This window comes from Salvelinus namaycush, unplaced genomic scaffold, assembly GCF_016432855.1.
Source record: "Salvelinus namaycush isolate Seneca unplaced genomic scaffold, SaNama_1.0 Scaffold3045, whole genome shotgun sequence".
Taxonomy (NCBI): Eukaryota; Metazoa; Chordata; class Actinopteri; order Salmoniformes; family Salmonidae; genus Salvelinus; species Salvelinus namaycush.
This window is the reverse complement of record NW_024059948.1, coordinates 1-25,898: the sequence shown is the minus strand read 5'-3', so window position 1 is coordinate 25,898 and position 25,898 is coordinate 1. Positions and strand designations below refer to the sequence as shown.

The window sequence follows — 25,898 nt, the reverse complement described above, 5'->3', positions numbered from 1 at the left end:
ATTCTGTATGGAGGAATGGTATAAGATCTCACCCAATGTGTTCTCCAGTCAGATTCTGTATGGAGGAATGGTATAAGATCCCACCCAATGTGTTCTCCAGTCAGATTCTGTATGGAGGAATGGTATAAGATCCCACCCAATGTGTTCTCCAGTCAGATTCTGTATGGAGGAATGGTATAAGATCCCACCCAATGTGTTCTCCAATCAGATTCTGTATAAAGGAATGGTATAAGATCCCACCCAATGTGTTCTCCAATCAGATTCTGTATGGAGGAATGGTATAAGATCCCACCCAATGTGTTCTCCAGTCAGATTCTGTAAGGAGGAATGGTATAAGATCCCACCCAATGTGTTCTCCAGTCAGATTCTGTATGGAGGAATGGTATAAGATCCCACCCAATGTGTTCTCCAATCAGATTCTGTATAAAGGAATGGTATAAGATCCCACCCAATGTGTTCTCCAGTCAGATTCTGTAAGGAGGAATGGTATAAGATCCCACCCAATGTGTTCTCCAATCAGATTCTGTATGGAGGAATGGTATAAGATCTCACCCAATGTGTTCGCCAGTCAGATTCTGTATGGAGGAATGGTATAAGATCCCACCCAATGTGTTCTCCAGTCAGATTCTGTATGGAGGAATGGTATAAGATCCCACCCAATGTGTTCTCCAATCAGATTCTGTATAAAGGAATGGTATAAGATCCCACCCAATGTGTTCTCCAATCAGATTCTGTATGGAGGAATGGTATAAGATCCCACCCAATGTGTTCTCCAGTCAGATTCTGTATGGAGGAATGGTCTAAGATCCCTCCCACTGTGTTCTCCAATCAGATTCTGTATGGAGGAATGGTATAAGATCCCACCCAATGTGTTCTCCAGATCAGATTCTGTATGGAGGAATGGTATAAGATCCCACCCAATGTGTTCTCCAATCAGATTCTGTATGGAGGAATGGTATAAGATCCCACCCAATGTGTTCTCCAATCAGATTCTGTATAAAGGAATGGTATAAGATCCCACCCAATGTGTTCTCCAATCAGATTCTGTATGGAGGAATGGTATAAGATCCCACCCAATGTGTTCTCCAGATCATAAAACATTTTTAGAAAAAGGCTCAGTGCCGTTATCATCGTAAGGTATTGAGAACAGGGCTGATAATGTTGGATCCCGCTGTTTCTAAATGTTTATCAACGATGAACAGGGCTGATAATGTTGGATCCCACTGTATATCTAAATGTTTATCAACGATGAACAGGGCTGATAATGTTGGACCCCACTGTATATCTAAATGTTTATCAACGATGAACAGGGCTGATAATGTTGGATCCCGCTGTATATCTAAATGTTTATCAACGATGAACAGGGCTGATAATGTTGGATCCCGCTGTATATCTAAATGTTTATCAACGATGAACAGGGCTGATAATGTTGGACCCCACTGTATATCTAAATGTTTATCAACGATGAACAGGGCTGATAATGTTGGATCCCACTGTATATCTAAATGTTTATCAACGATGAACAGGGCTGATAATGTTGGATCCCACTGTATATCTAAATGTTTATCAACGATGAACAGGGCTGATAATGTTGGATCCCACTGTATATCTAAATGTTTATCAACGATGAACAGGGCTGATAATGTTGGATCCCGCTGTATATCTAAATGTTTATCATGGATGAACAGGGCTGATAATGTTGGATCACACTGTATAACTAAATGTTTATCATGGATGAACAGGGCTGATAATGTTGGATCCCACTGTATATCTAAATGTTTATCAACGATGAACAGGGCTGATAATGTTGGATCCCGCTGTATATCTAAATGTTTATCAACGATGAACAGGGCTGATAATGTTGGATCCCACTGTATATCTAAATGTTTATCAACGATGAACAGGGCTGATAATGTTGGATCCCACTGTATATCTAAATGTTTATCAACGATGAACAGGGCTGATAATGTTGGATCCCGCTGTATCTAAATGTTTATCAACGATGAACAGGGCTGATAATGTTGGATCCCGCTGTATCTAAATGTTTATCAACGATGAACAGGGCTGATAATGTTGGATCCCGCTGTATATCTAAATGTTTATCAACGATGAACAGGGCTGATAATGTTGGATCCCACTGTATATCTAAATGTTTATCAACGATGAACAGGGCTGATAATGTTGGATCCCACTGTATATCTAAATGTTTATCATGGATAAACAGGGCTGATAATGTTGGATCCCACTGTATATCTAAATGTTTATCAACGATGAACAGGGCTGATAATGTTGGATCCCACTGTATATCTAAATGTTTATCAACGATGAACAGGGCTGATAATGTTGGATCCCACTGTATATCTAAATGTTTATCAACGATGAACAGGGCTGATAATGTTGGATCCCGCTGTATATCTAAATGTTTATCAACGATGAACAGGGCTGATAATGTTGGATCACACTGTATAACTAAATGCTTATCAACGATGAACAGGGCTGATAATGTTGGATCCCACTGTATATCTAAATGTTTATCAACGATGAACAGGGCTGATAATGTTGGATCCCACTGTATATCTAAATGCTTATCAACGATGAACAGGGCTGATAATGTTGGATCCCACTGTATATCTAAATGTTTATCAACGATGAACAGGGCTGATAATGTTGGATCCCGCTGTATCTAAATGTTTATCATGGATGAACAGGGCTGATAATGTTGGATCCCGCTGTATATCTAAATGTTTATCAACGATGAACAGGGCTGATAATGTTGGATCCCACTGTATATCTAAATGTTTATCAACGATGAACAGGGCTGATAATGTTGGATCACACTGTATAACTAAATGTTTATCAACGATGAACAGGGCTGATAATGTTGGATCCCGCTGTATATCTAAATGTTTATCAACGATGAACAGGGCTGATAATGTTGGATCCCGCTGTATATCTAAATGTTTATCAACGATGAACAGGGCTGATAATGTTGGATCCCGCTGTATATCTAAATGTTTATCAACGATGAACAGGGCTGATAATGTTGGATCCCACTGTATATCTAAATGTTTATCAACGATGAACAGGGCTGATAATGTTGGATCCCGCTGTATATCTAAATGTTTATCAACGATGAACAGGGCTGATCATGTTGGATCCCGCTGTATATCTAAATGTTTATCATGGATGAACAGGGCTGATAATGTTGGACCCCACTGTATATCTAAATGTTTATCAACGATGAACAGGGCTGATAATGTTGGATCCCGCTGTATATCTAAATGTTTATCAAGGATGAACAGGGCTGATAATGTTGGATCCCACAGTATATCTAAATGTTTATCAACGATGAACAGGGCTGATAATGTTGGATCCCACTGTATATCTAAATGTTTATCAACGATGAACAGGGCTGATAATGTTGGATCCCGCTGTATATCTAAATGTTTATCAACGATGAACAGGGCTGATAATGTTGGACCCCACTGTATATCTAAATGTTTATCAACGATGAACAGGGCTGATAATGTTGGATCCCGCTGTATATCTAAATGTTTATCAACGATGAACAGGGCTGATAATGTTGGATCCCGCTGTATATCTAAATGTTTATCATGGATGAACAGGGCTGATAATGTTGGATCCCGCTGTATATCTAAATGTTTATCAACGATGAACAGGGCTGATAATGTTGGATCCCACTGTATATCTAAATGTTTATCAACGATGAACAGGGCTGATAATGTTGGATCCCGCTGTATATCTAAATGTTTATCATGGATGAACAGGGCTGATAATGTTGGATCCCGCTGTATATCTAAATGTTTATCAACGATGAACAGGGCTGATAATGTTGGATCCCACTGTATATCTAAATGTTTATCAACGATGAACAGGGCTGATAATGTTGGATCCCGCTGTATATCTAAATGTTTATCAACGATGAACAGGGCTGATAATGTTGGATCCCGCTGTATATCTAAATGTTTATCAACGATGAACAGGGCTGATAATGTTGGATCCCGCTGTATATCTAAATGTTTATCAACGATGAACAGGGCTGATAATGTTGGATCCCACTGTATATCTAAATGTTTATCAACGATGAACAGGGCTGATAATGTTGGATCCCGCTGTATATCTAAATGTTTATCATGGATGAACAGGGCTGATAATGTTGGACCCCACTGTATATCTAAATGTTTATCAACGATGAACAGGGCTGATAATGTTGGATCCCGCTGTATATCTAAATGTTTATCAACGATGAACAGGGCTGATAATGTTGGATCCCACTGTATATCTAAATGTTTATCAACGATGAACAGGGCTGATAATGTTGGATCCCACTGTATATCTAAATGTTTATCAACGATGAACAGGGCTGATAATGTTAGATCCCACTGTATATCTAAATGTTTATCAACGATGAACAGGGCTGATAATGTTGGATCCCGCTGTATCTAAATGTTTATCAACGATGAACAGGGCTGATAATGTTGGATCCCGCTGTATATCTAAATGTTTATCAACGATGAACAGGGCTGATAATGTTGGATCCCACTGTATATCTAAATGTTTATCAACGATGAACAGGGCTGATAATGTTGGATCCCGCTGTATCTAAATGTTTATCAACGATGAACAGGGCTGATAATGTTGGATCCCGCTGTATATCTAAATGTTTATCATGGATGAACAGGGCTGATAATGTTGGATCCCGCTGTATCTAAATGTTTATCAACGATGAACAGGGCTGATAATGTTGGATCCCACTGTATCTAAATGTTTATCAACGATGAACAGGGCTGATAATGTTGGATCCCGCTGTATATCTAAATGTTTATCAACGATGAACAGGGCTGATAATGTTGGATCCCGCTGTATATCTAAATGTTTATCAACGATGAACAGGGCTGATAATGTTGGATCCCACTGTATATCTAAATGTTTATCAACGATGAACAGGGCTGATAATGTTGGATCCCGCTGTATCTAAATGTTTATCTTTCCAACAGAATGGAGCTGATGATAATTATCCTCCTGCTAACTCTAGCCCAGTCTGCAGAGAGTGGAGGAAAACCTGCTAAGAAAGTTAAGAAGGGAAAGCAAGTCATATGTCCTTCGTAAGTCCTTCTCAGCGTTTATTTTTCACCTGCGCCGAATACAACAGGTGTAGACCTTACAGTGAAATGCTTACTTACAGGCTCTAACCAATAGTGCAAAATAAAAGGTGTGTGTGTGTGTGTGTGTGTGTGTGTGTGTGTGTGTGTGTGTGTGTGTGTGTGTGTGTGTGTGTGTGTGTGTGTGTGTGTGTGTGTGTGTGTGTGTGTAAAGAAATAAAACAAGAGTAAAAATACATGTGAAAATAACAGTAGCAAGGCTATATACAGACACCGGTTAGTCAAGCTTTTTGAGGTAGTATGTACATGTAGGTATGGTTAAAGTGACTATGCATATATGATGAACAGAAAGTAGCAGCAGCGTAAAAGAGGGGTTGGGTGGGGCACCATTTGGTTACCTGTTCAGGAGTCTTATTGGTTGGGGGTAAAAACTGTTGAGAAGCCTTTTTGTCCTAGACTGGCACTCCGGTACCGCTTGCCGTGCGGTAGTAGAGAGAACAGTCTATGACTGGGGTGGCTGGGGTCTTTGACAATTTTTAGGGCCTTCCTCTGACACCGCCTGGTGTAGAGGTTCTAGATGGCAGGCAGCTTTGCCCAAGTGATGTACTGGGCCGTACGCACTACCCTCTGTAGTGCCTTGCGGTCAGAGGCCAAGCAATTGCCGTACCAGGCAGTGATGCAACCGGTCAGGATGCTCTCGATGTTGCAGCTGTAGAACCTTTTGAGGATCTCAGGACCCATGCCAAATCTTTTTAGTTTCCTGAAGGGGAATAGGCTTTGTCATGCCCGCTTCACAACTGTCTTGGTGTGTTTGGAACATTCTAGTTTGTTGGTGATGTGGACACCAAGGAACTTGAAACTCTCAACCTGCTCCACTACAGCCCCGTTGATGTTAATGGGGGCGTGCTCGGTGCTCCAATTCCTGTAGTCCACAATCATCTCCTTAGTCTTGGTTAAGTTGAGGGATAGGTTGTTATTCTGGCACCACCCGGCCATGTCTCTGACCTCCTCCCTATACGCTGTCTCGTCGTTGTCGGTGATCAGGCCTACCACTGTTGTGTCGTCTGCAAACTTAATGATGGTGTTGGAGTCGTGCCTGGCTATGCTGTCGTGGGTGAACAGGGAGTACAGGAGGGGACTGAGCACGCACCCCTGGGGAGCTCCAGTGTTGAGGATCAGTGTGGCAGATGTGTTGTTACCTACCCTCACCACCTGGGGGCGGCCCGTCAGGAAGTCCAGGATCCAGTTTGAGGGAGGTGTTTAGTCCCAGGTTCCTTAGCTTAGTGATGAGCTTTGAGGGTACTATGGTGTTGAACGCTGAGCTGTAGTCAACGAATAGCATTCTCACATAGGTGTTCCTTTTGTCCAGGTGGGAAAGGGCAGTGTGGAGTGGAATAGCAATTGCATCATCTGTGGATCTGTTTGGGCGGTATGCAAATTAGAGTGGGTCTAGGGTTTCTGGGATAATGGTGTTGATGTGAGCCAATACCAGCCTTTCAAAGTACTTCATGGCTACTGACGTGAGTGCTACGGGTCTGTAGTCATTTAGGCAGGTTGCCTTTGTGTTCTTGGGCACAGGGACTATGGTGGTCTGCTTGAAATATGGTATTACAGACTCAGTCAGGGACATGTTGAAAATGTCAGTGAAGACACCTGGCAGTTGGTCAGCACATGCCCGGAGCACACGTCCTGGTAATCCGTCTGGCCCCGCAGCCTTGTGTATGTTGACCTGTTTAAAGGTCTTACTCACGTCGGCTACGGAGAGTGTGATCACACAGTCGTCCGGAACAGCTGATGCTCTCATGCATGCCTCAGTGTTGCTTGCCTCGAAGCGAGCATAGAAGTGATTTAGCTCGTCATTCCGTGAAACATAGGATATTACAGTTTTTGATGTCCCGTTGGTAGGATATTCGTGATCGTACCTCGTCTAGTTTATTATCCAATGATTGCACGTTGGGAGTAATATTGACGGTAACGGCAGCTTTCCTACTCGCCTTCTCCGGGTCGTGACCAGGCATCCGGCTCTTCGTCCTCTGTACCTGCGTCGCTTCCTGTTGCGAATAACTGGGATGTTGACCCTGCTGGGTGTTTGGAGAATATCATGTGAGTCTTGCTTGTTGTTGAAAAAATCTTTGTCTAATCCGAGGTGAGTGATCGCTGTCCTGATATCCAGAAGCTCTTTTCTGCCGTAAGATACGGTTGCAGAAACATTATGTACAAAATAAGTTACAAATAACGCGAATAAAACCACATAATGGCACAATTGGTTGGGCGCCCGTACAACTGCTGCCATTTCTTCTGGCGCCATTTTAGTAGTAGTAGCAGTAGTAGTAGCGGTAGTAGTAGTAGTGGTAGTGGTAGTAGTAGTAGTAGTAGTAGTAGTAGTAGTAGTAGTAGTAGCGGTTGTAGTGGTAGTGGTAGTGGTAGTATTAGTATTAGTAGTAGCAGTAGTTTAATTAGTAGTAGTAGTAAAAATGGTGGTGGTGGTAGAAGTAGTAGTAGCGGTAGTAGTAGTAGTAGTAGTAGTGGTAGTGGTAGTGGTAGTAGTAGTAGTAGTAGTTGTAATAGTATTAGTATTAGTAGTAGCAGTAGTATTAAAAATAGTGGCGGTGTTGATGGTGGTGGTAGTAGTAGTAGTGATAGTAGTAGTAGTAGTAGTAAAAATACTGACAGTGTTTAGTAGTAGTCGTAGCGGTTGTAGTAGTAATAGTAGTAGTATTAGTAGTAGTAGTAAAATAGTGTCAGTGTTGATGGCAGTAGTAGTAGTAAAATAGTGTCAGTAGTAGTAGTAGTAGTATTAAAAATAGTGGCAGTATTGGTAGTAGCAGTAGTAGTAGTAGTAGTACTAGAGGTAGTAGTAGTAGTAGTACTAGTAGTAGTACTAGAGGTAGTAGCGGTAGTAGTAGCGGTAGTAGTAGTAGTAGCAGTAGTAGTAGTAGTAGTAGCGGTAGTAGTAGTAGTAGCAGTAGTAGTAGTAGCAGTAGTAGCAGTAGTAGCAGTAGCAGTAGTAGTAGCAGTAGCAGTAGTAGTAGTAGCAGTAGTAGTAGTAGTAGCAGTAGTAGTAGTAGTAGCAGCAGTAGTAGTAGTAGTAGTAACAGTAGTAGTAGTAGTAGTAGCAGCAGTAGTAGTAGTAGTTGAAGTAGTAGTCATAGTTCTAGTAGTAGTAGTAGAATTAGTAGAAGTAGTAGTAGTAGCAGTAAGTGTATTATGTGTTTGTGTTACAGACAGCTGTCTGCAGAGGAGATTGCTCAGGTACCAGCCAACTCCACCAGCAACATCCTCAACAGGCTGATGGTGACATATGACTCTCGGATACGACCCAACTTTAAAGGTTAGTTACATATATGCAACCAACTCAATGGCCTTGTGGTGGAGTGTCCGCCCTGGGATTGAACACCGAACAAACAAGCCTAACACCACACACAGCCCTAACCAACGTTAATGGTTAGTAGCAACTATACAAACACACACACACACACACACACAACTCTAACCCATGACTCTATTGAACTGTTATACAGTAACAACTCTAACCCCATGACTCTATTGAACTGTTATACAGTAACAACTCTAACCCATGACTCTATTGAACTGTTATACAGTAACACCTCTAACCCCATGACTCTATTGAACTGTTATACAGTAACACCTCTAACCCATGACTCTATTGAACTGTTATACAGTAACACCTCTAACCCATGACTCTATTGAACTGTTATACAGTAACAACTCTAACCCCATGACTCTATTGAACTGTTATACAGTAACACCTCTAACCCATGACTCTATTGAACTGTTATACAGTAACACCTCTAACCCATGACTCTATTGAACTGTTATACAGTAACACCTCTAACCCATGACTCTATTGAACTGTTATACAGTAACACCTCTAACCCATGACTCTATTGAACTGTTATACAGTAACAACCCATGACTCTATTGAACTGTTATACAGTAACACCTCTAACCCATGACTCTATTGAACTGTTATACAGTAACACCTCTAACCCATGACTCTATTGAACTGTTATACAGTAACACCTCTAACCCATGACTCTATTGAACTGTTATACAGTAACACCTCTAACCCATGACTCTATTGAACTGTTATACAGTAACACCTCTAACCCATGACTCTATTGAACTGTTATACAGTAACACCTCTAACCCCATGACTCTATTGAACTGTTATACAGTAACAGTTCAATAGAGGAGAAGAGGGAAGAGGAGAAGATGAGAGAGTAGTAGGAGAGGGGGAGGAGAAGAGAGAAGCGGAGGAAATGATAGAAGAGGAGGGGAAGAGAGGAGAGGAGGAGAAGAGAATAGGTAGAGAGGAGGAGGAGAGTGAAGAAGAGAGAAGAGGAGGAGGATAAGAGAGAAGAGGAGGGAAGAGAGAGCTGGAGGAGGATAGGGGTAGGAGACGAGGGGAGAGAAGAGAGGGGGAGGAGAAGAGAGAAGAGGAGAAGAGAGAAGAGGAGAAGAGGGAGATGAGGAGAAGAGAGGAGAGGAGGAGGAGAATAGAGAAGAGGAGGTGGAGAGAAGGGGACAGAAGAGAGAAGAGGAAGAGAGGAGGAGGAGACGAGGAAGAGAAGAGAGGAGAAGACAGAAGAGGAGGAGAGGAGGGGGCAGAAGAGAGAAGAGGAGGAGAGGAGACAAAGAGAGGAGGAGAAGAGAGAAGATGTGGAGAGGAGGAGAAGAGGAGGAGAGACGAGGAGAAGAGATGAGGAGGAGAATAGAGGAGAGGAGAGGAGAGATGAGGAGGAGAGGAGCAGAAGAAGTGGAGGAGAGGGGGAGGAGAAGAGGAAAGAGAGGAGGAGAAGAGGTGGAGAAGAGAGAGGGGGAGTAGAAGAGGAGGAGAGGAGAGACAAGGAGAAGAGGAGGAGAGGGGGAGGAGGAGAGGAGAGAAGAGGATAAGAGGAGGGGGGGAGGAGAAGAGGGAAGAGAGGAGGAGAAGAGAGAGGGGGAGGAGGAGAGGGAAGAGAGAGGAGGAGGAGAGAGGGAGCAAGAAGAGAGAAGAGGAGGAGAAGAGAGGAGAGAAGGAGAAGAGAGGAGAGGAGGAGGAGAATAGAGAAGAGGAGTAGAAGAGGAGGAGAAGAGAGGAGAGAAGGAGAAGAGGTGGAGAGGAGGAGGAGGAGAAGAGGGAAGAGAGGAGGGGAGGAGAAGAGGGGAGAGGGGAGAAGAGGAGGAGAGTGGAGTGGAGGAGGAGAGAAGAGGAGGAGAGAAGGAGGAGAAAGGAGAAGAGAGGAGGAGAAGAGGATGACAGAAGGAGTCAGTTTGGTTAATAAGCTGAAAGTGCTGCAAGCCTGTGTGAGAGAGAGAGAGACACGGCCATATGCTGCTAATCAGGTTGAGCGGAGCGGAATGATCACATGACTGTCAAGACCACAGTAATGCCAAACACACACACACACACGCGCACACACACACACACACACACACACACACACACACACACACACACACACACACACACACACACACACACACACACACACACACACACACACACACACACACACACACACACACACACACACGCACACACACACACACACACACAGACACACAGACACACAGACACACACGAATTAAACTGGCATGGGGGTGTTTATGTTGACTCTATGTGTGTGTGTGTGTGTGTGCGTGTGCGTGTGCGTGCGCGTGCGCGTGCGCGTGTGTGTGTGTTCCAGGTGTTCCGGTGGAAGACAAGATTAATATGTTCATCAACAGTTTTGGCTCCATCCAGGAAACCAACATGGTGAGTTACTAATGCTAAAACCTCTGCATGCTAACAATGCTAACAACATTCCAACGTTATCAACATTAGCCTGTATGCTATTAACAGTAGCCTGTATGCTATTAACATTAGTCTGTAAACCATCAACATTAGCCTGTATGCTATTAACATTAGTCTGTAAACCATCAACATTAGCCTGTATGCTACCACCATTAGCCTGTATGCTATAAACAGTAGCCTGTATGCTATTAACATTAGTCTGTAAACCATCAACATTAGCCTGTATGCTACCACCATTAGCCTGTATGCTATTAACATTAGTCTGTAAACCATCAACATTAGCCTGTATGCTACCACCATTAGACTGTATGCTATTAACATTAGTCTGTAAACCATCAACATTAGCCTGTATGCTACCACCATTAGCCTGTATGCTACAAACAGTAGCCTGTATGCTATTAACATTAGTCTGTAAACCATCAACATTAGCCTGTATGCTACCACCATTAGCCTGTATGCTATTAACATTAGTCTGTTAACCATCAACATTAGCCTGTATGCTACCACCATTAGCCTGTATGCTATTAACAGTAGCCTGTATGCTATTAACATTAGTCTGTAAACCATCAGCATTAGCCTGTATGCTACCACCATTAGCCTGTATGCTATAAACAGTAGCCTGTATGCTATTAACATTAGTCTGTAAACCATCAACATTAGCCTGTATGCTACCACCATTAGACTGTATGCTATCAGCATTAGCCTGTATGCTGCCCTAAACTCTCTCCTGGCCCCTTACACTAAGTCTGAATGTGTCCTGCTAGGTGACCTAAACTGGGACATTAAACCACCTGACCAAGTCCTAAAGCAATGGGACTCCCTAAATCTTTCTCAGATTATTACCAATCCCACAAGGTACGAGTCCAAACACCCAGAAAAGGCTTCTCTCCTCGATGTTATCCTCAGAAATAATCCGGATAGGTATCAGTGTTTTCTGTCAAGTCCTTAGTGATCATCGCCAAGCATATCTCTGACCTTTTTAACCTGTCTCTCCTCTCTGGGGAGGTTCCCATTGCTTGGAAGGCAGCCACGGTTCGTCCTTTATTTAAAGGGTCAGATCAAGCTGATCCTAACTGTTTAAGGCCTATTTCTATTTTTGCCCTGTTTATCTAAAGTGTTGTAAAAACTTGTCAATAATCAACTGACTGGGCCTCCTGGGTGGCGCAGTGGTCTAGGGCACTGCATCGCAGTGCTAGCTGCGCCACCAGAGTCTCTGGGTTCGCGCCCAGGCTCTGTCGCAGCCGGCCGCGACCGGGAGGTCCGTGGGGCGACACACAATTGGCATAGCGTCGTCCGGGTTAGGGAGGGTTTGGCCGGTAAGGATATCCTTGTCTCATCGCGCTCCAGCGACTCCTGTGGCGGGCCGGGCGCAGTGCGCGCTAACCAAGGGGGCCAGGTACACAGTGTTTCCTTCGACACATTGGTGCGGCTGGCTTTCGGGTTGGAGGCACGCTGTGTTAAGAAGCAGTGCGGCTTGGTTGGGTTGTGCTTCGGAGGACGCATGGCTTTCGACCTTCGTCTCTCCCGTACGGGAGTTGTAGCGATGAGACAAGATAGTAATTACTAGCGATTGGATACCACGAAAATTGGGGAGAAAAATGGGAGAAAAAAAATAATATATATATATATAAACATTAAAAAAGAATTATCAACTGACTGGCTGTCTTGACGTCTATAGTATTCTCTCTGGTATGTATCTGGTTTCCGCTCAGGTTAACCTTTTACGGGGGCAGCCTGCCACCGGTACACTTATGACAACATCCAGCTCAAAGTGCAGGGCGCGAAATTCAAAATCTATTTTTTTTAAATATTTAACTTTCACACATTAACAAGTCCAAGACACCAGATGAAAGGTGCACATCTTGTGAATCAAGCCAACATGTCCGATTTTTAAAATGTTTTACAGGGAAGACAAAATATGTAAATCTATTAGCTAACCACGTTAGCAAAAGACACAACTTTTCTAACTCCATCAGTTTCTTACTCCATCAGGTGCTATCACAAATTCGACCAAATAAAGATATAAATAGCCACTAACCAAGAAACAAATTCATCAGATGACAGTCTGATAACATATTTATTGTATAGCATATGTTTTGTTCGAAAAATTTGCATATTTCATGTATAAACCATAGTTTACATTTCAGCTACAATCCGAAATTGCACCGAAAGCAGCCATAATATTTACAGACACCAACGTCAAATAGCTAATTACTCATCATAAAACATTTCTGAAAAATACATAGTCTGCAGCAATTGAAAGACAGGCATCTTGTGATTCCAAACAATATTTCCGATTTATTAAATGTTTTACAGCGAAAACAAAATGTATCGCTATATTAGCGTAGCTACAATAGACAGAAATAATTGGGTGCCCACGGCCAATTCACATGCACGACAGATATATGAAATAACATCATAAAATGGGTCTTACTTTTGCTGATCTTTCATCAGAATGTTGAAGAACGTGTCCTCTGTCCAGATGAGTCGTTGTTTCGATTCAGAATGGCAAATTTCCCTCTTCAATTAGCATTGGCACTAGCCGAGTGGCATAAATTTCTCCAACGTAAACACAGTCAGAGGACGGAACACGGCAAAACTCCCGAATAAAGTTTCAATAATCTGATTAAACTATATTGAAAAAACATACATTACGATGATATGGTCACATGTATCAAAAAAAATTCGAGCCGGAGACGTTAGCCGTTCGTTACCAAGGCAAAACAGAAGTCAATCCCACTTCCTTCAGAGTACCGGAAGTGGACGGTCACGTCAAAGAAATAGGTTTTTTTCCACCACAGAACAAGATGAGCACAAAAATTTCTTCTCTGACATCCTCTTTACACCAATAGGAAGGCGTATAGAGTGTCAGCAGACTCCTAAGTGTCAAGACCATGTATAGGCATCAAGTTGAAAAGAGCATCGATTTCTGACATTTCACTTCCTGGTCAGGAAAAGTGCTGCAGAAGGACTTCTGTTTCACTCAGAGAAATAATTCCAACTCTTTTAGAAACTAGAAAGTGTTTTCTATCCAGAATAGAATAATAATAATAATAAGAAGAAATATAATAATAATATTCATATTGTACGAGCAAGATTTGAGTAGGAGGCCGTTTGAAATGGGCACGATTTCACTGGCTACTCAACACTTTGCCTTGCAGCCATAAGAAGTTAAAATATAATAATCAACTGACTGGCTGTCTTGACGTCTATAGTATTCTCTCTGGTATGTGTCTGGTTTCCACTCAGGTTAATATATAATAATCAACTGACTGGCTGTCTTGACGTCTATAGTATTCTCTCTGGTATGTATCTGGTTTCCGCTCAGGTTAATATATAATAATCAACTGACTGGCTGTCTTGATGTCTATAGTATTCTCTCTGGTATGTATCTGGTTTCCACTCGGGTTAATATATAATAATCACCTGACTGTCTGTCTTGACGTCTATAGTATTCTCTCTGGTATGTATCTGGTTTCCACTCAGGTTAATATATAATAATCAACTGACTGGCTGTCTTGACGTCTATAGTATTCTCTCTGGTATGTATCTGGTTTCCGCTCAGGTTAATATATAATAATCAACTGACTGGCTGTCTTGACGTCTATAGTATTCTCTCTGGTATGGATCTGGTTTCCGCTCAGGTTAATATATAATAATCAACTGACTGGCTGACTGGCTGTCTTGACGTCTATAGTATTCTCTCTGGTATGTATCTGGTTTCCACTCAGGTTAATATATAATAATCAACTGACTGACTGTCTTGACGTCTATAGTATTCTCTCTGGTATGTATCTGGTTTCCACTCAGGTTAATATATAATAATCAACTGACTGGCTGTCTTGACGTCTATAGTATTCTCTCTGGTATGTATCTGGTTTCCGCTCAGGTTAATATATAATAATCAACTGACTGGCTGTCTTGACGTCTATAGTATTCTCTCTGGTATGTGTCTGGTTTCCGCTCAGGTTAATATATAATAATCAACTGACTGGCTGTCTTGACGTCTATACTATTCTCTCTGGTATGTATCTGGTTTCCACTCAGGTTAATATATAATAATCAACTGACTGGCTGTCTTGACGTCTATAGTATTCTCTCTGGTATGGATCTGGTTTCCGCTCAGGTTAATATATAATAATCAACTGACTGGCTGTCTTGACGTCTATAGTATTCTCTCTGGTATGTATCTGGTTTCCACTCGGGTTAATATATAATAATCAACTGACTGGCTGACTGGCTGTCTTGACGTCTATAGTATTCTCTCTGGTATGTATCTGGTTTCCACTCGGGTTAATATATAATAATCAACTGACTGGCTGACTGGCTGTCTTGACGTCTATAGTATTCTCTCTGGTATGTATCTGGTTTCCACTCAGGTTAATATATAATAATCAACTGACTGGCTGTCTTGACGTCTATAGTATTCTCTCTGGTATGTATCTGGTTTCCGCTCAGGTTAATATATAATAATCAACTGACTGGCTGTCTTGACGTCTATAGTATTCTCTCTGGTATGTATCTGGTTTCCACTCAGGTTAATATATAACAATCAACTGACTGGCTGTCTTGACGTCTATAGTATTCTCTCTGGTATGTATCTGGTTTCCGCTCAGGTTAATATATAATAATCAACTGACTGGCTGTCTTGACGTCTATAGTATTCTCTCTGGTATGTATCTGGTTTCCACTCAGGTAATCAACTGACTGGCTGTCTTGACGTCTATAGTATTCTCTCTGGTATGTATCTGGTTTCCACTCAGGTTAATATATAATAATCACCTGACTGTCTGTCTTGACGTCTATAGTATTCTCTCTGGTATGTATCATGGTTTCTGCTCAGGTTAATATATATTATTCAACTGACTGGCTGTCTTGACGTCTATAGTATTCTCTCTGGTACGTATCTGGTTTCTGCTCAGGTTAATATATAATAATCAACTGACTGGTTGTCTTGACGTCTATAGTATTCTCTCTGGTATGTATCTGGTTTCCACTCAGGTTAATATATAATAATCAACTGACTGGCTGACTGGCTGTCTTGACGTCTATAGTATTCTCTCTGGTATGTATCTGGTTTCCACTCAGGTTAATATATAATAATCAACTGACTGACTGTCTTGACGTCTATAGTATTCTCTCTGGTATGTATCTGGTTTCCACTCGGGTTAATATATAATAATCAACTGACTGGCTGACTGGCTGTCTTGACGTCTATAGTATTCTCTCTGGTATGTATCTGGTTTCCACTCAGGTTAATATATAATAATCAACTGACTGGCTGTCTTGACGTCTATAGTATTCTCTCTGGTATGTATCTGGTTTCCACTCGGGTTAATATATAATAATCAACTGACTGGCTGTCTTGACGTCTATAGTATTCTCTCTGGTATGTGTCTGGTTTCCGCTCAGGTTAATATATAATAATCAACTGACTGGCTGTCTTGACGTCTATAGTATTCTCTCTGGTATGTATCTGGTTTCCACTCAGGTTAATATATAATAATCAACTGACTGGCTGTCTTGACGTCTATAGTATTCTCTCTGGTATGGATCTGGTTTCCACTCGGGTTAATATATAATAATCAACTGACTGGCTGACTGGCTGTCTTGACGTCTATAGTATTCTCTCTGGTATGTATCTGGTTTCCACTCAGGTTAATATATAATAATCAACTGACTGGCTGTCTTGACGTCTATAGTATTCTCTCTGGTATGGATCTGGTTTCTGCTCAGGTTAATATATAATAATCAACTGACTGGCTGTCTTGACGTCTATAGTATTCTCTCTGGTATGTATCTGGTTTCCGCTCAGGTTAATATATAATAATCAACTGACTGGCTGTCTTGACGTCTATAGTATTCTCTCTGGTATGTATCTGGTTTCCACTCAGGTAATCAACTGACTGGCTGTCTTGACGTCTATAGTATTCTCTCTGGTATGTATCTGGTTTCCACTCAGGTTAATATATAATAATCACCTGACTGTCTGTCTTGACGTCTATAGTATTCTCTCTGGTATGTATCATGGTTTCTGCTCAGGTTAATATATATTATTCAACTGACTGGCTGTCTTGACGTCTATAGTATTCTCTCTGGTACGTATCTGGTTTCTGCTCAGGTTAATATATAATAATCAACTGACTGGTTGTCTTGACGTCTATAGTATTCTCTCTGGTATGTATCTGGTTTCCACTCAGGTTAATATATAATAATCAACTGACTGGCTGTCTTGATGTCTATAGTATTCTCTCTGGTACGTATCTGGTTTCTGCTCAGGTTAATATATAATAATCAACTGACTGGCTGTCTTGACGTCTATAGTATTCTCTCTGGTATGTATCTGGTTTCCGCTCAGGTTAATATATAATAATCAACTGACTGGCTGTCTTGACGTCTATAGTATTCTCTCTGGTATGTATCTGGTTTCCACTCAGGTTAATATATAACAATCAACTGACTGGCTGTCTTGACGTCTATAGTATTCTCTCTGGTATGTATCTGGTTTCCGCTCAGGTTAATATATAATAATCAACTGACTGGCTGTCTTGACGTCTATAGTATTCTCTCTGGTATGTATCTGGTTTCCACTCAGGTAATCAACTGACTGGCTGTCTTGACGTCTATAGTATTCTCTCTGGTATGTATCTGGTTTCCACTCAGGTTAATATATAATAATCACCTGACTGTCTGTCTTGACGTCTATAGTATTCTCTCTGGTATGTATCATGGTTTCTGCTCAGGTTAATATATATTATTCAACTGACTGGCTGTCTTGACGTCTATAGTATTCTCTCTGGTACGTATCTGGTTTCTGCTCAGGTTAATATATAATAATCAACTGACTGGCTGTCTTGATGTCTATAGTATTCTCTCTGGTACGTATCTGGTTTCTGCTCAGGTTAATATATAATAATCAACTGACTGGCTGTCTTGACGTCTATAGTATTCTCTCTGGTATGTATCTGGTTTCCACTCAGGTTAATATATAATAATCAACTGACTGGCTGTCTTGATGTCTATAGTATTCTCTCTGGTACGTATCTGGTTTCTGCTCAGGTTAATATATAATAATCAACTGACTGGCTGTCTTGACGTCTATAGTATTCTCTCTGGTATGTATCTGGTTTCCACTCAGGTTAATATATAATAATCAACTGACTGGCTGTCTTGACATCTATAGTATTCTCTCTGGTATGTATCTGGTTTCCACTCAGGTTAATATATAATAATCAACTGACTGGCTGTCTTGACGTCTATAGTATTCTCTCTGGTATGTATCTGGTTTCTGCTCAGGTTATGGACGTGTCACTGCAACCTAAAAGGTCCTCTATGATGTCACACTTGCCCTTGATTCTAAGCTATGTTGTGCTGCTATTTTTATTGACATGGCCAACGCTTTTGATACGGTAGACCATTCTATTCTTGTGGGCCGGCTAAGGAGTAGTGGTGTCTCTGAGTGCTGCAGAGATGGTTGTCCTTCTGGAAGATTCTCCCATCTCCACAGAGGAACTCAGGAGCTCTGTCAGAGTGACCATTGGGTTCTTGGTCACCTCCCTGTCCAAGGCCCTTCTACCCAATTGCTCAGTTTAGCCCTGCGTCCAGCTCTAGGAAGAACCTTGGTGATTCCAAACTTCTTCCATTTAAACAATGATGGAGGCCACTGTGTTCTTAAGGACCTTTAATGTTGCAGAAATGTTTTGGTACCCTTCCCCAGATCTGTGCATCGACACAGTCCTGTCTTGCAGCTCTATAGACATTTCCTTCGTTCTCATGGCTTGGTTTTTGCTCTGACATGTACTGTCAACTGTGGGACCTTATATAGACAGGTGTGTGCCTTTCCAAATCATGTCCAATCAATTGAATTTACCACAGGTGGACTCAAATCAAGTTATAGAAACATCTCAAGGATGATTCATGGAAACAGGATGCACCTGAACTCAATTTCTAGTCTCATAGCAAAATGGTCTGAATATTTCCTATATGTAAATAAGATGTTTTTTCCATATTTACTTTGTCATTACGGGGTATCATGTGTAGATTGATCTTTGTCATTACGGGGTAGAGTGTGTAGATTGATCTTTGTCATTATGGGGTATCATGTGTAGATTGATCTTTGTCATTATGGGGTATCACGTGTAGATTGATCTTTGTCATTATGGGGTAGAGTGTGTAGATTGATCTTTGTCATTATGGGGTAGAGTGTGTAGATTGATCTTTGTCATTATGGGGTATCATGTGTAGATTGATCTTTGTCATTATGGGGTAGAGTGTGTAGATTGATCTTTGTCATTATGGGGTATCATGTGTAGATTGATCTTTGTCATTATGGGGTATCACGTGTAGATTGATCTTTGTCATTATGGGGTATCACGTGTAGATTGATCTTTGTCATTATGGGGTATCATGTGTAGATTGATCTTTGTCATTATGGGGTATCATGTGTAGATTGATCTTTGTCATTATGGGGTATCATGTGTAGATTGATCTTTGTCATTATGGGGTATCACGTGTAGATTGATCTTTGTCATTATGGGGTATCATGTGTAGATTGATCTTTGTCATTATGGGGTATCATGTGTAGATTGATCTTTGTCATTATGGGGTATCATGTGTAGATTGATCTTTGTCATTATGGGGTATCACGTGTAGATTGATCTTTGTCATTATGGGGTATCACGTGTAGATTGATCTTTGTCATTATGGGGTATCATGTGTAGATTGATCTTTGTCATTATGGGGTATCATGTGTAGATTGATCTTTGTCATTATGGGGTATCACGTGTAGATTGATCTTTGTCATTATGGGGTATCACGTGTAGATTGATCTTTGTCATTATGGGGTATCATGTGTAGATTGATCTTTGTCATTATGGGGTATCATGTGTAGATTGATCTTTGTCATTATGGGGTATCATGTGTAGATTGATCTTTGTCATTATGGGGTATCATGTGTAGATTGATCTTTGTCATTATGGGGTATCATGTGTAGATTGATCTTTGTCATTATGGGGTATCATGTGTAGATTGATCTTTGTCATTATGGGGTATCATGTGTAGATTGATCTTTGTCATTATGGGGTATCATGTGTAGATTGATCTTTGTCATTATGGGGTATCACGTGTAGATTGATCTTTGTCATTATGGGGTATCACGTGTAGATTGATCTTTGTCATTATGGGGTATCATGTGTAGATTGATCTTTGTCATTATGGGGTATCATGTGTAGATTGATCTTTGTCATTATGGGGTATCATGTGTAGATTGATCTTTGTCATTATGGGGTATCATGTGTAGATTGATCTTTGTCATTATGGGGTATCATGTGTAGATTGATCTTTGTCATTATGGGGTATCATGTGTAGATTGATCTTTGTCATTATGGGGTATCATGTGTAGATTGATCTTTGTCATTATGGGGTAGAGTGTGTAGATTGATCTTTGTCATTATGGGGTAGAGTGTGTAGATTGATCTTTGTCATTATGGGGTATCATGTGTAGATTGATCTTTGTCATTATGGGGTATCATGTGTAGATTGATCTTTGTCATTATGGGGTAGAGTGTGTAGATTGATCTTTGTCATTATGGGGTAGAGTGTGTAGATTGATCTTTGTCATTATGGGGTATCATGTGTAGATTGATCTTTGTCATTATGGGGTAGAGTGTGTAGATTGATCTTTGTCATTATGGGGTATCATGTGTAGATTGATCTTTGTCATTACGGGGTAGAGTGTGTAGATTGATCTTTGTCATTATGGGGTATCATGTTTAGATTGATCTTTGTCATTATGGGGTAGAGTGTGTAGATTGATCTTTGTCATTATGGGGTATCATGTGTAGATTGATCTTTGTCATTATGGGGTATCACGTGTAGATTGATCTTTGTCATTATGGGGTATCATGTGTAGATTGATCTTTGTCATTATGGGGTAGAGTGTGTAGATTGATCTTTGTCATTATGGGGTAGAGTGTGTAGATTGATCTTTGTCATTATGGGGTAGAGTGTGTAGATTGATCTTTGTCATTATGGGGTAGAGTGTGTAGATTGATCTTTGTCATTATGGGGTATCATGTGTAGATTGATCTTTGTCATTATGGGGTATCATGTGTAGATTGATCTTTGTCATTATGGGGTATCATGTTTAGATTGATCTTTGTCATTATGGGGTATCATGTGTAGATTGATCTTTGTCATTATGGGGTAGAGTGTGTAGATTGATCTTTGTCATTATGGGGTAGAGTGTGTAGATTGATCTTTGTCATTATGGGGTATCATGTTTAGATTGGTCTTTGTCATTATGGGGTAGAGTGTGTAGATTGATCTTTGTCATTATGGGGTAGAGTGTGTAGATTGATCTTTGTCATTATGGGGTATCATGTGTAGATTGATCTTTGTCATTATGGGGTATCATGTGTAGATTGATCTTTGTCATTATGGGGTATCACGTGTAGATTGATCTTTGTCATTATGGGGTATCATGTGTAGATTGATCTTTGTCATTATGGGGTAGAGTGTGTAGATTGATCTTTGTCATTATGGGGTATCATGTGTAGATTGATCTTTGTCATTATGGGGTAGAGTGTGTAGATTGATCTTTGTCATTATGGGGTAGAGTGTGTAGATTGATCTTTGTCATTATGGGGTAGAGTGTGTAGATTGATCTTTGTCATTATGGGGTATCATGTGTAGATTGATCTTTGTCATTACGGGGTAGAGTGTGTAGATTGATCTTTGTCATTACGGGGTAGAGTGTGTAGATTGATCTTTGTCATTACGGGGTAGAGTGTGTAGATTGATCTTTGTCATTATGGGGTATCATGTGTAGATTGATCTTTGTCATTATGGGGTATCACGTGTAGATTGATCTTTGTCATTATGGGGTATCATGTTTAGATTGGTCTTTGTCATTACGGGGTAGAGTGTGTAGATTGATCTTTGTCATTATGGGGTATCATGTGTAGATTGATCTTTGTCATTATGGGGTATCATGTGTAGATTGATCTTTGTCATTATGGGGTATCATGTGTAGATTGATCTTTGTCATTATGGGGTATCATGTGTAGATTGATCTTTGTCATTACGGGGTAGAGTGTGTAGATTGATGATTTTATTATTTAATTCTACTCGTGCGTTGCTTTACATTGCAGTGATACAAATGGAGGTACGCACACAGACTCCAACTAGCTTTCAGCTTTTAGCTAGTTGAAAAGCAAAGCACATGTGTGTCGAATAGGAAAAGTGCGGTCTAGACATCCGTCAAAGCGTCCATCAGGTGGACATAGGGCATGGAGGTGGTGGATTGAGACAGATATCTCTAGCTTAAACAGAAAGATTTGGGTGGGGGGGATTTCATTATTATGCTAATTAGATTTCCATGGGGGAGCGAATGTTGACTCTAGGGGTTTAATTGACTTTGTACTCACAAAGGATTGATTGTTGCTAGGACTACCGTGTGAACATCTTCCTGCGCCAGCGGTGGAACGACCCGAGGCTGAAGCTCCCGGCGGACTTCAAAGGAGAAGCGCTGACGGTGGACCCCAAGATATTCCAGTGTCTGTGGAAACCAGACCTGTTCTTCGCCAACGAGAAACACGCCAACTTCCATGACGTCACGCAAGACAACATCCTGTTGTTTATCTTCAGGAACGGAGACATTCTCATCAGCATGAGGTCTGTCTGTCTGTCTGTCTGTCTGTCTGTCTGTCTGTCTGTCTGTCTGTCTGTCTGTCTGTCTGTCTGTCTGTCTGTCTGTCTGTCTGTCTGCTAGTGATGGGCAGTTTGACTCTTTTAACTGACTGAGATCTTATCAACTCGTCCAGTCAATATTTAGACTGATTTAGTTAATTTGATTCAGTAATGCCCAGAGCAGAACCCCCTACCGGCAAACGATGAACTAAAAACTCTTAGTCTTATGGGGGCTTATGTCATTTGTGACTGAGACTTGTGTGCTTCCAACATTATACATTTGTGATTGCTAGGCATACAAATACAATTATTTATTTATAGCTTTGAAACGAGGTCTAGATGCGGCCAGACTTGTTTATGAACGACTCTTGGTGGAATACTTGATTGTCGCGAGGAAGATGAGCACAATATCATTCAAACTGCAGTAGTCCTCCAAACGTTTCGAGTGTTGAGAAGAGACATAGTTGATTGTCGCGAGGAAGATGAGCACAGTATCGTTCGAACTGCAGTAGTCCTCCAAACGTTTCGAGTGTTGAGAAGAGACATAGTTGATTGTCGCGAGGAAGATGAGCACAGTATCGTTCGAACTGCAGTAGTCCTCCAAACGTTTCGAGTGTTGAGAAGAGACATACTTGATTGTCGCGAGGAAGATGAGCACAGTATCGTTCGAACTGCAGTAGTCCTCCAAACGTTTCGAGTGTTGAGAAGAGACATAGTTGATTGTCGCGAGGAAGATGAGCACAGTATCGTTCGAACTGCAGTAGTCCTCCAAACGTTTCGAGTGTTGAGAAGAGACATAGTTGATTGTCGCGAGGAAGATGAGCACAGTATCGTTCGAACTGCAGTAGTCCTCCAAACGTTTCGAGTGTTGAGAAGAGACATACTTGATTGTCGCGAGGAAGATGAGCACAGTATCGTTCGAACTGCAGTAGTCCTCCAAACGTTTCGAGTGTTGAGAAGAGACATACTTGATTGTCGCGAGGAAGATAAGCACAATATCGTTCGAACTGCAAACGTTTCGAGTTTGAGTGTTGAGTGTTGAGCAGAGGCATGTGTATGTGTTGGTTCTACAAAGCTGTGTCCATTGATAACATTCAATAATCAATGAATTGCACTAACTCTTACATTAGGTTATCAATTCAAAACATGTATTTTTCTTCTCAGTGCAATTATCTATTTTTCTGCACGCACATGATAGACAGCTAGTGGTTCGAGCAATGAAGGACTAAAATGACTAGAGTGACTTGGAAAAACAAATCATGACTCTCAAGTCAGTAAAAATAGTAATTTAAAAATAATGAATAGTTCGCAAACTGCACATCATTACCGCCTGCCTGTCTGACTGTCTGCCTGACTGTCTGCCTGCCTGCCTGCCTGCCTGCCTGCCTGCCTGCCTGCCTGCCTGCCTGCCTGCCTGTCTGACTGTCTGACTGTCTGCCTGCCTGCCTTTCTGTCTGTCTGTCTGCCAGGGTAGGTGCCTATGTGTGCCCAGTGACTGTCTGGTGTGTGTTCAGGTTGTCAGTGATTGTCTGGTGTGTGTTCAGGTTGTCAGTGACTGTCTGGTGTGTGTTCAGGTTGTCAGTGACTGTCTGGTGTGTGTTCAGGTTGTCAGTGACTGTCTGGTGTGTGTTCAGGTTGTCAGTGACTGTCTGTTGTGTGTTCAGGTTGTCAGTGACTGTCTGGTGTGTGTTCAGGTTGTCAGTGACTGTCTGTTGTGTGTTCAGGTTGTCAGTGACTGTCTGTTGTGTGTTCAGGTTGTCAGTGATTGTCTGTTGTGTGTTCAGGTTGTCAGTGACTGTCTGGTGTGTGTTCAGGTTGTCAGTGACTGTCTGTTGTGTGTTCAGGTTGTCAGTGACTGTCTGGTGTGTGTTCAGGTTGTCAGTGACTGTCTGTTGTGTGTTCAGGTTGTCAGTGACTGTCTGGTGTGTGTTCAGGTTGTCAGTGACTGTCTGTTGTGTGTTCAGGTTGTCAGTGACTGTCTGTTGTGTGTTCAGGTTGTCAGTGATTGTCTGTTGTGTGTTCAGGTTGTCAGTGACTGTCTGGTGTGTGTTCAGGTTGTCAGTGACTGTCTGTTGTGTGTTCAGGTTGTCAGTGATTGTCTGGTGTGTGTTCAGGTTGTCAGTGATTGTATGTTGTGTGTTCAGGTTGTCAGTGACTGTCTGGTGTGTGTTCAGGTTGTCAGTGATTGTCTGTTGTGTGTTCAGGTTGTCAGTGACTGTCTGTTGTGTGTTCAGGTTGTCAGTGATTGTCTGGTGTGTGTTCAGGTTGTCAGTGACTGTCTGGTGTGTGTTCAGGTTGTCAGTGACTGTCTGGTGTGTGTTCAGGTTGTCAGTGATTGTATGTTGTGTGTTCAGGTTGTCAGTGACTGTCTGTTGTGTGTTCAGGTTGTCAGTGACTGTCTGTTGTGTGTTCAGGTTGTCAGTGACTGTTGTGTGTTCAGGTTGTCAGTGACTGTTGTGTGTTCAGGTTGTCAGTGACTGTCTGTTGTGTGTTCAGGTTGTCAGTGACTGTCTGGTGTGTGTTCAGGTTGTCAGTGATTGTCTGGTGTGTGTTCAGGTTGTCAGTGACTGTCTGGTGTGTGTTCAGGTTGTCAGTGACTGTCTGGTGTGTGTTCAGGTTGTCAGTGATTGTCTGGTGTGTGTTCAGGTTGTCAGTGGCTGTCTGGTGTGTGTTCAGGTTGTCAGTGATTGTCTGGTGTGTGTTCAGGTTGTCAGTGACTGTCTGGTGTGTGTTCAGGTTGTCAGTGATTGTCTGTTGTGTGTTCAGGTTGTCAGTGATTGTCTGTTGTGTGTTCAGGTTGTCGGTGACCCTGTCCTGCCCTCTGGACCTCACTCTGTTCCCCATGGACACACAGCTCTGCAAGATGCAACTGGAGAGCTGTACGTAGAACCTCTAACACACAGAGACACAACATTCATATACGCTGGGTGGACAAAACATTAAGAACACCTGCTGTTTCCATGACATAGACTGACCAGGTGCATCCAGGTGAAAACTATCATCCCTTATTGATGTCACTTGTTAAATCCACTTCAATCAGTGTGGATGAAGGGGGAGGAGACGGGTTAAAGAAGGATTTTTAAGCCTTGGGACAATTGAGACATGGATTGTGTATGTGTGCCATTCAGAGGGTGAATGGCCAAAACCAAATATTTAAGTGCCTTTGAATGGAGTATGGTAGTAGATGCCAGACGCACCGGTTAGTGTCAAGAACTGCAAAGCTGCTGGGTTTATCACGCTCAACAGTTTCCTGTGTGTATCCAGAATGGTCCACCACCCAAAGGACA

General features: G+C 41.7%; 1 protein-coding gene across 1 annotated transcript; it reads left to right on the top strand.

Annotated features, from left to right (window-relative positions):
• LOC120039849 (glycine receptor subunit beta-like) lies at positions 1–25,490 on the top strand (the record flags this gene model as incomplete). The annotated part of the gene is made up of 10 exons (XM_038985213.1): positions 1–57; positions 261–317; positions 521–577; positions 677–746; positions 881–942; positions 5,019–5,126; positions 8,348–8,454; positions 10,817–10,884; positions 22,370–22,596; positions 25,408–25,490. Coding segments are annotated over 10 exons (896 nt in total), but the record flags the coding sequence as incomplete, so codon positions are not given.
• Between the last annotated feature and the right edge of the window lie 408 nt (positions 25,491–25,898).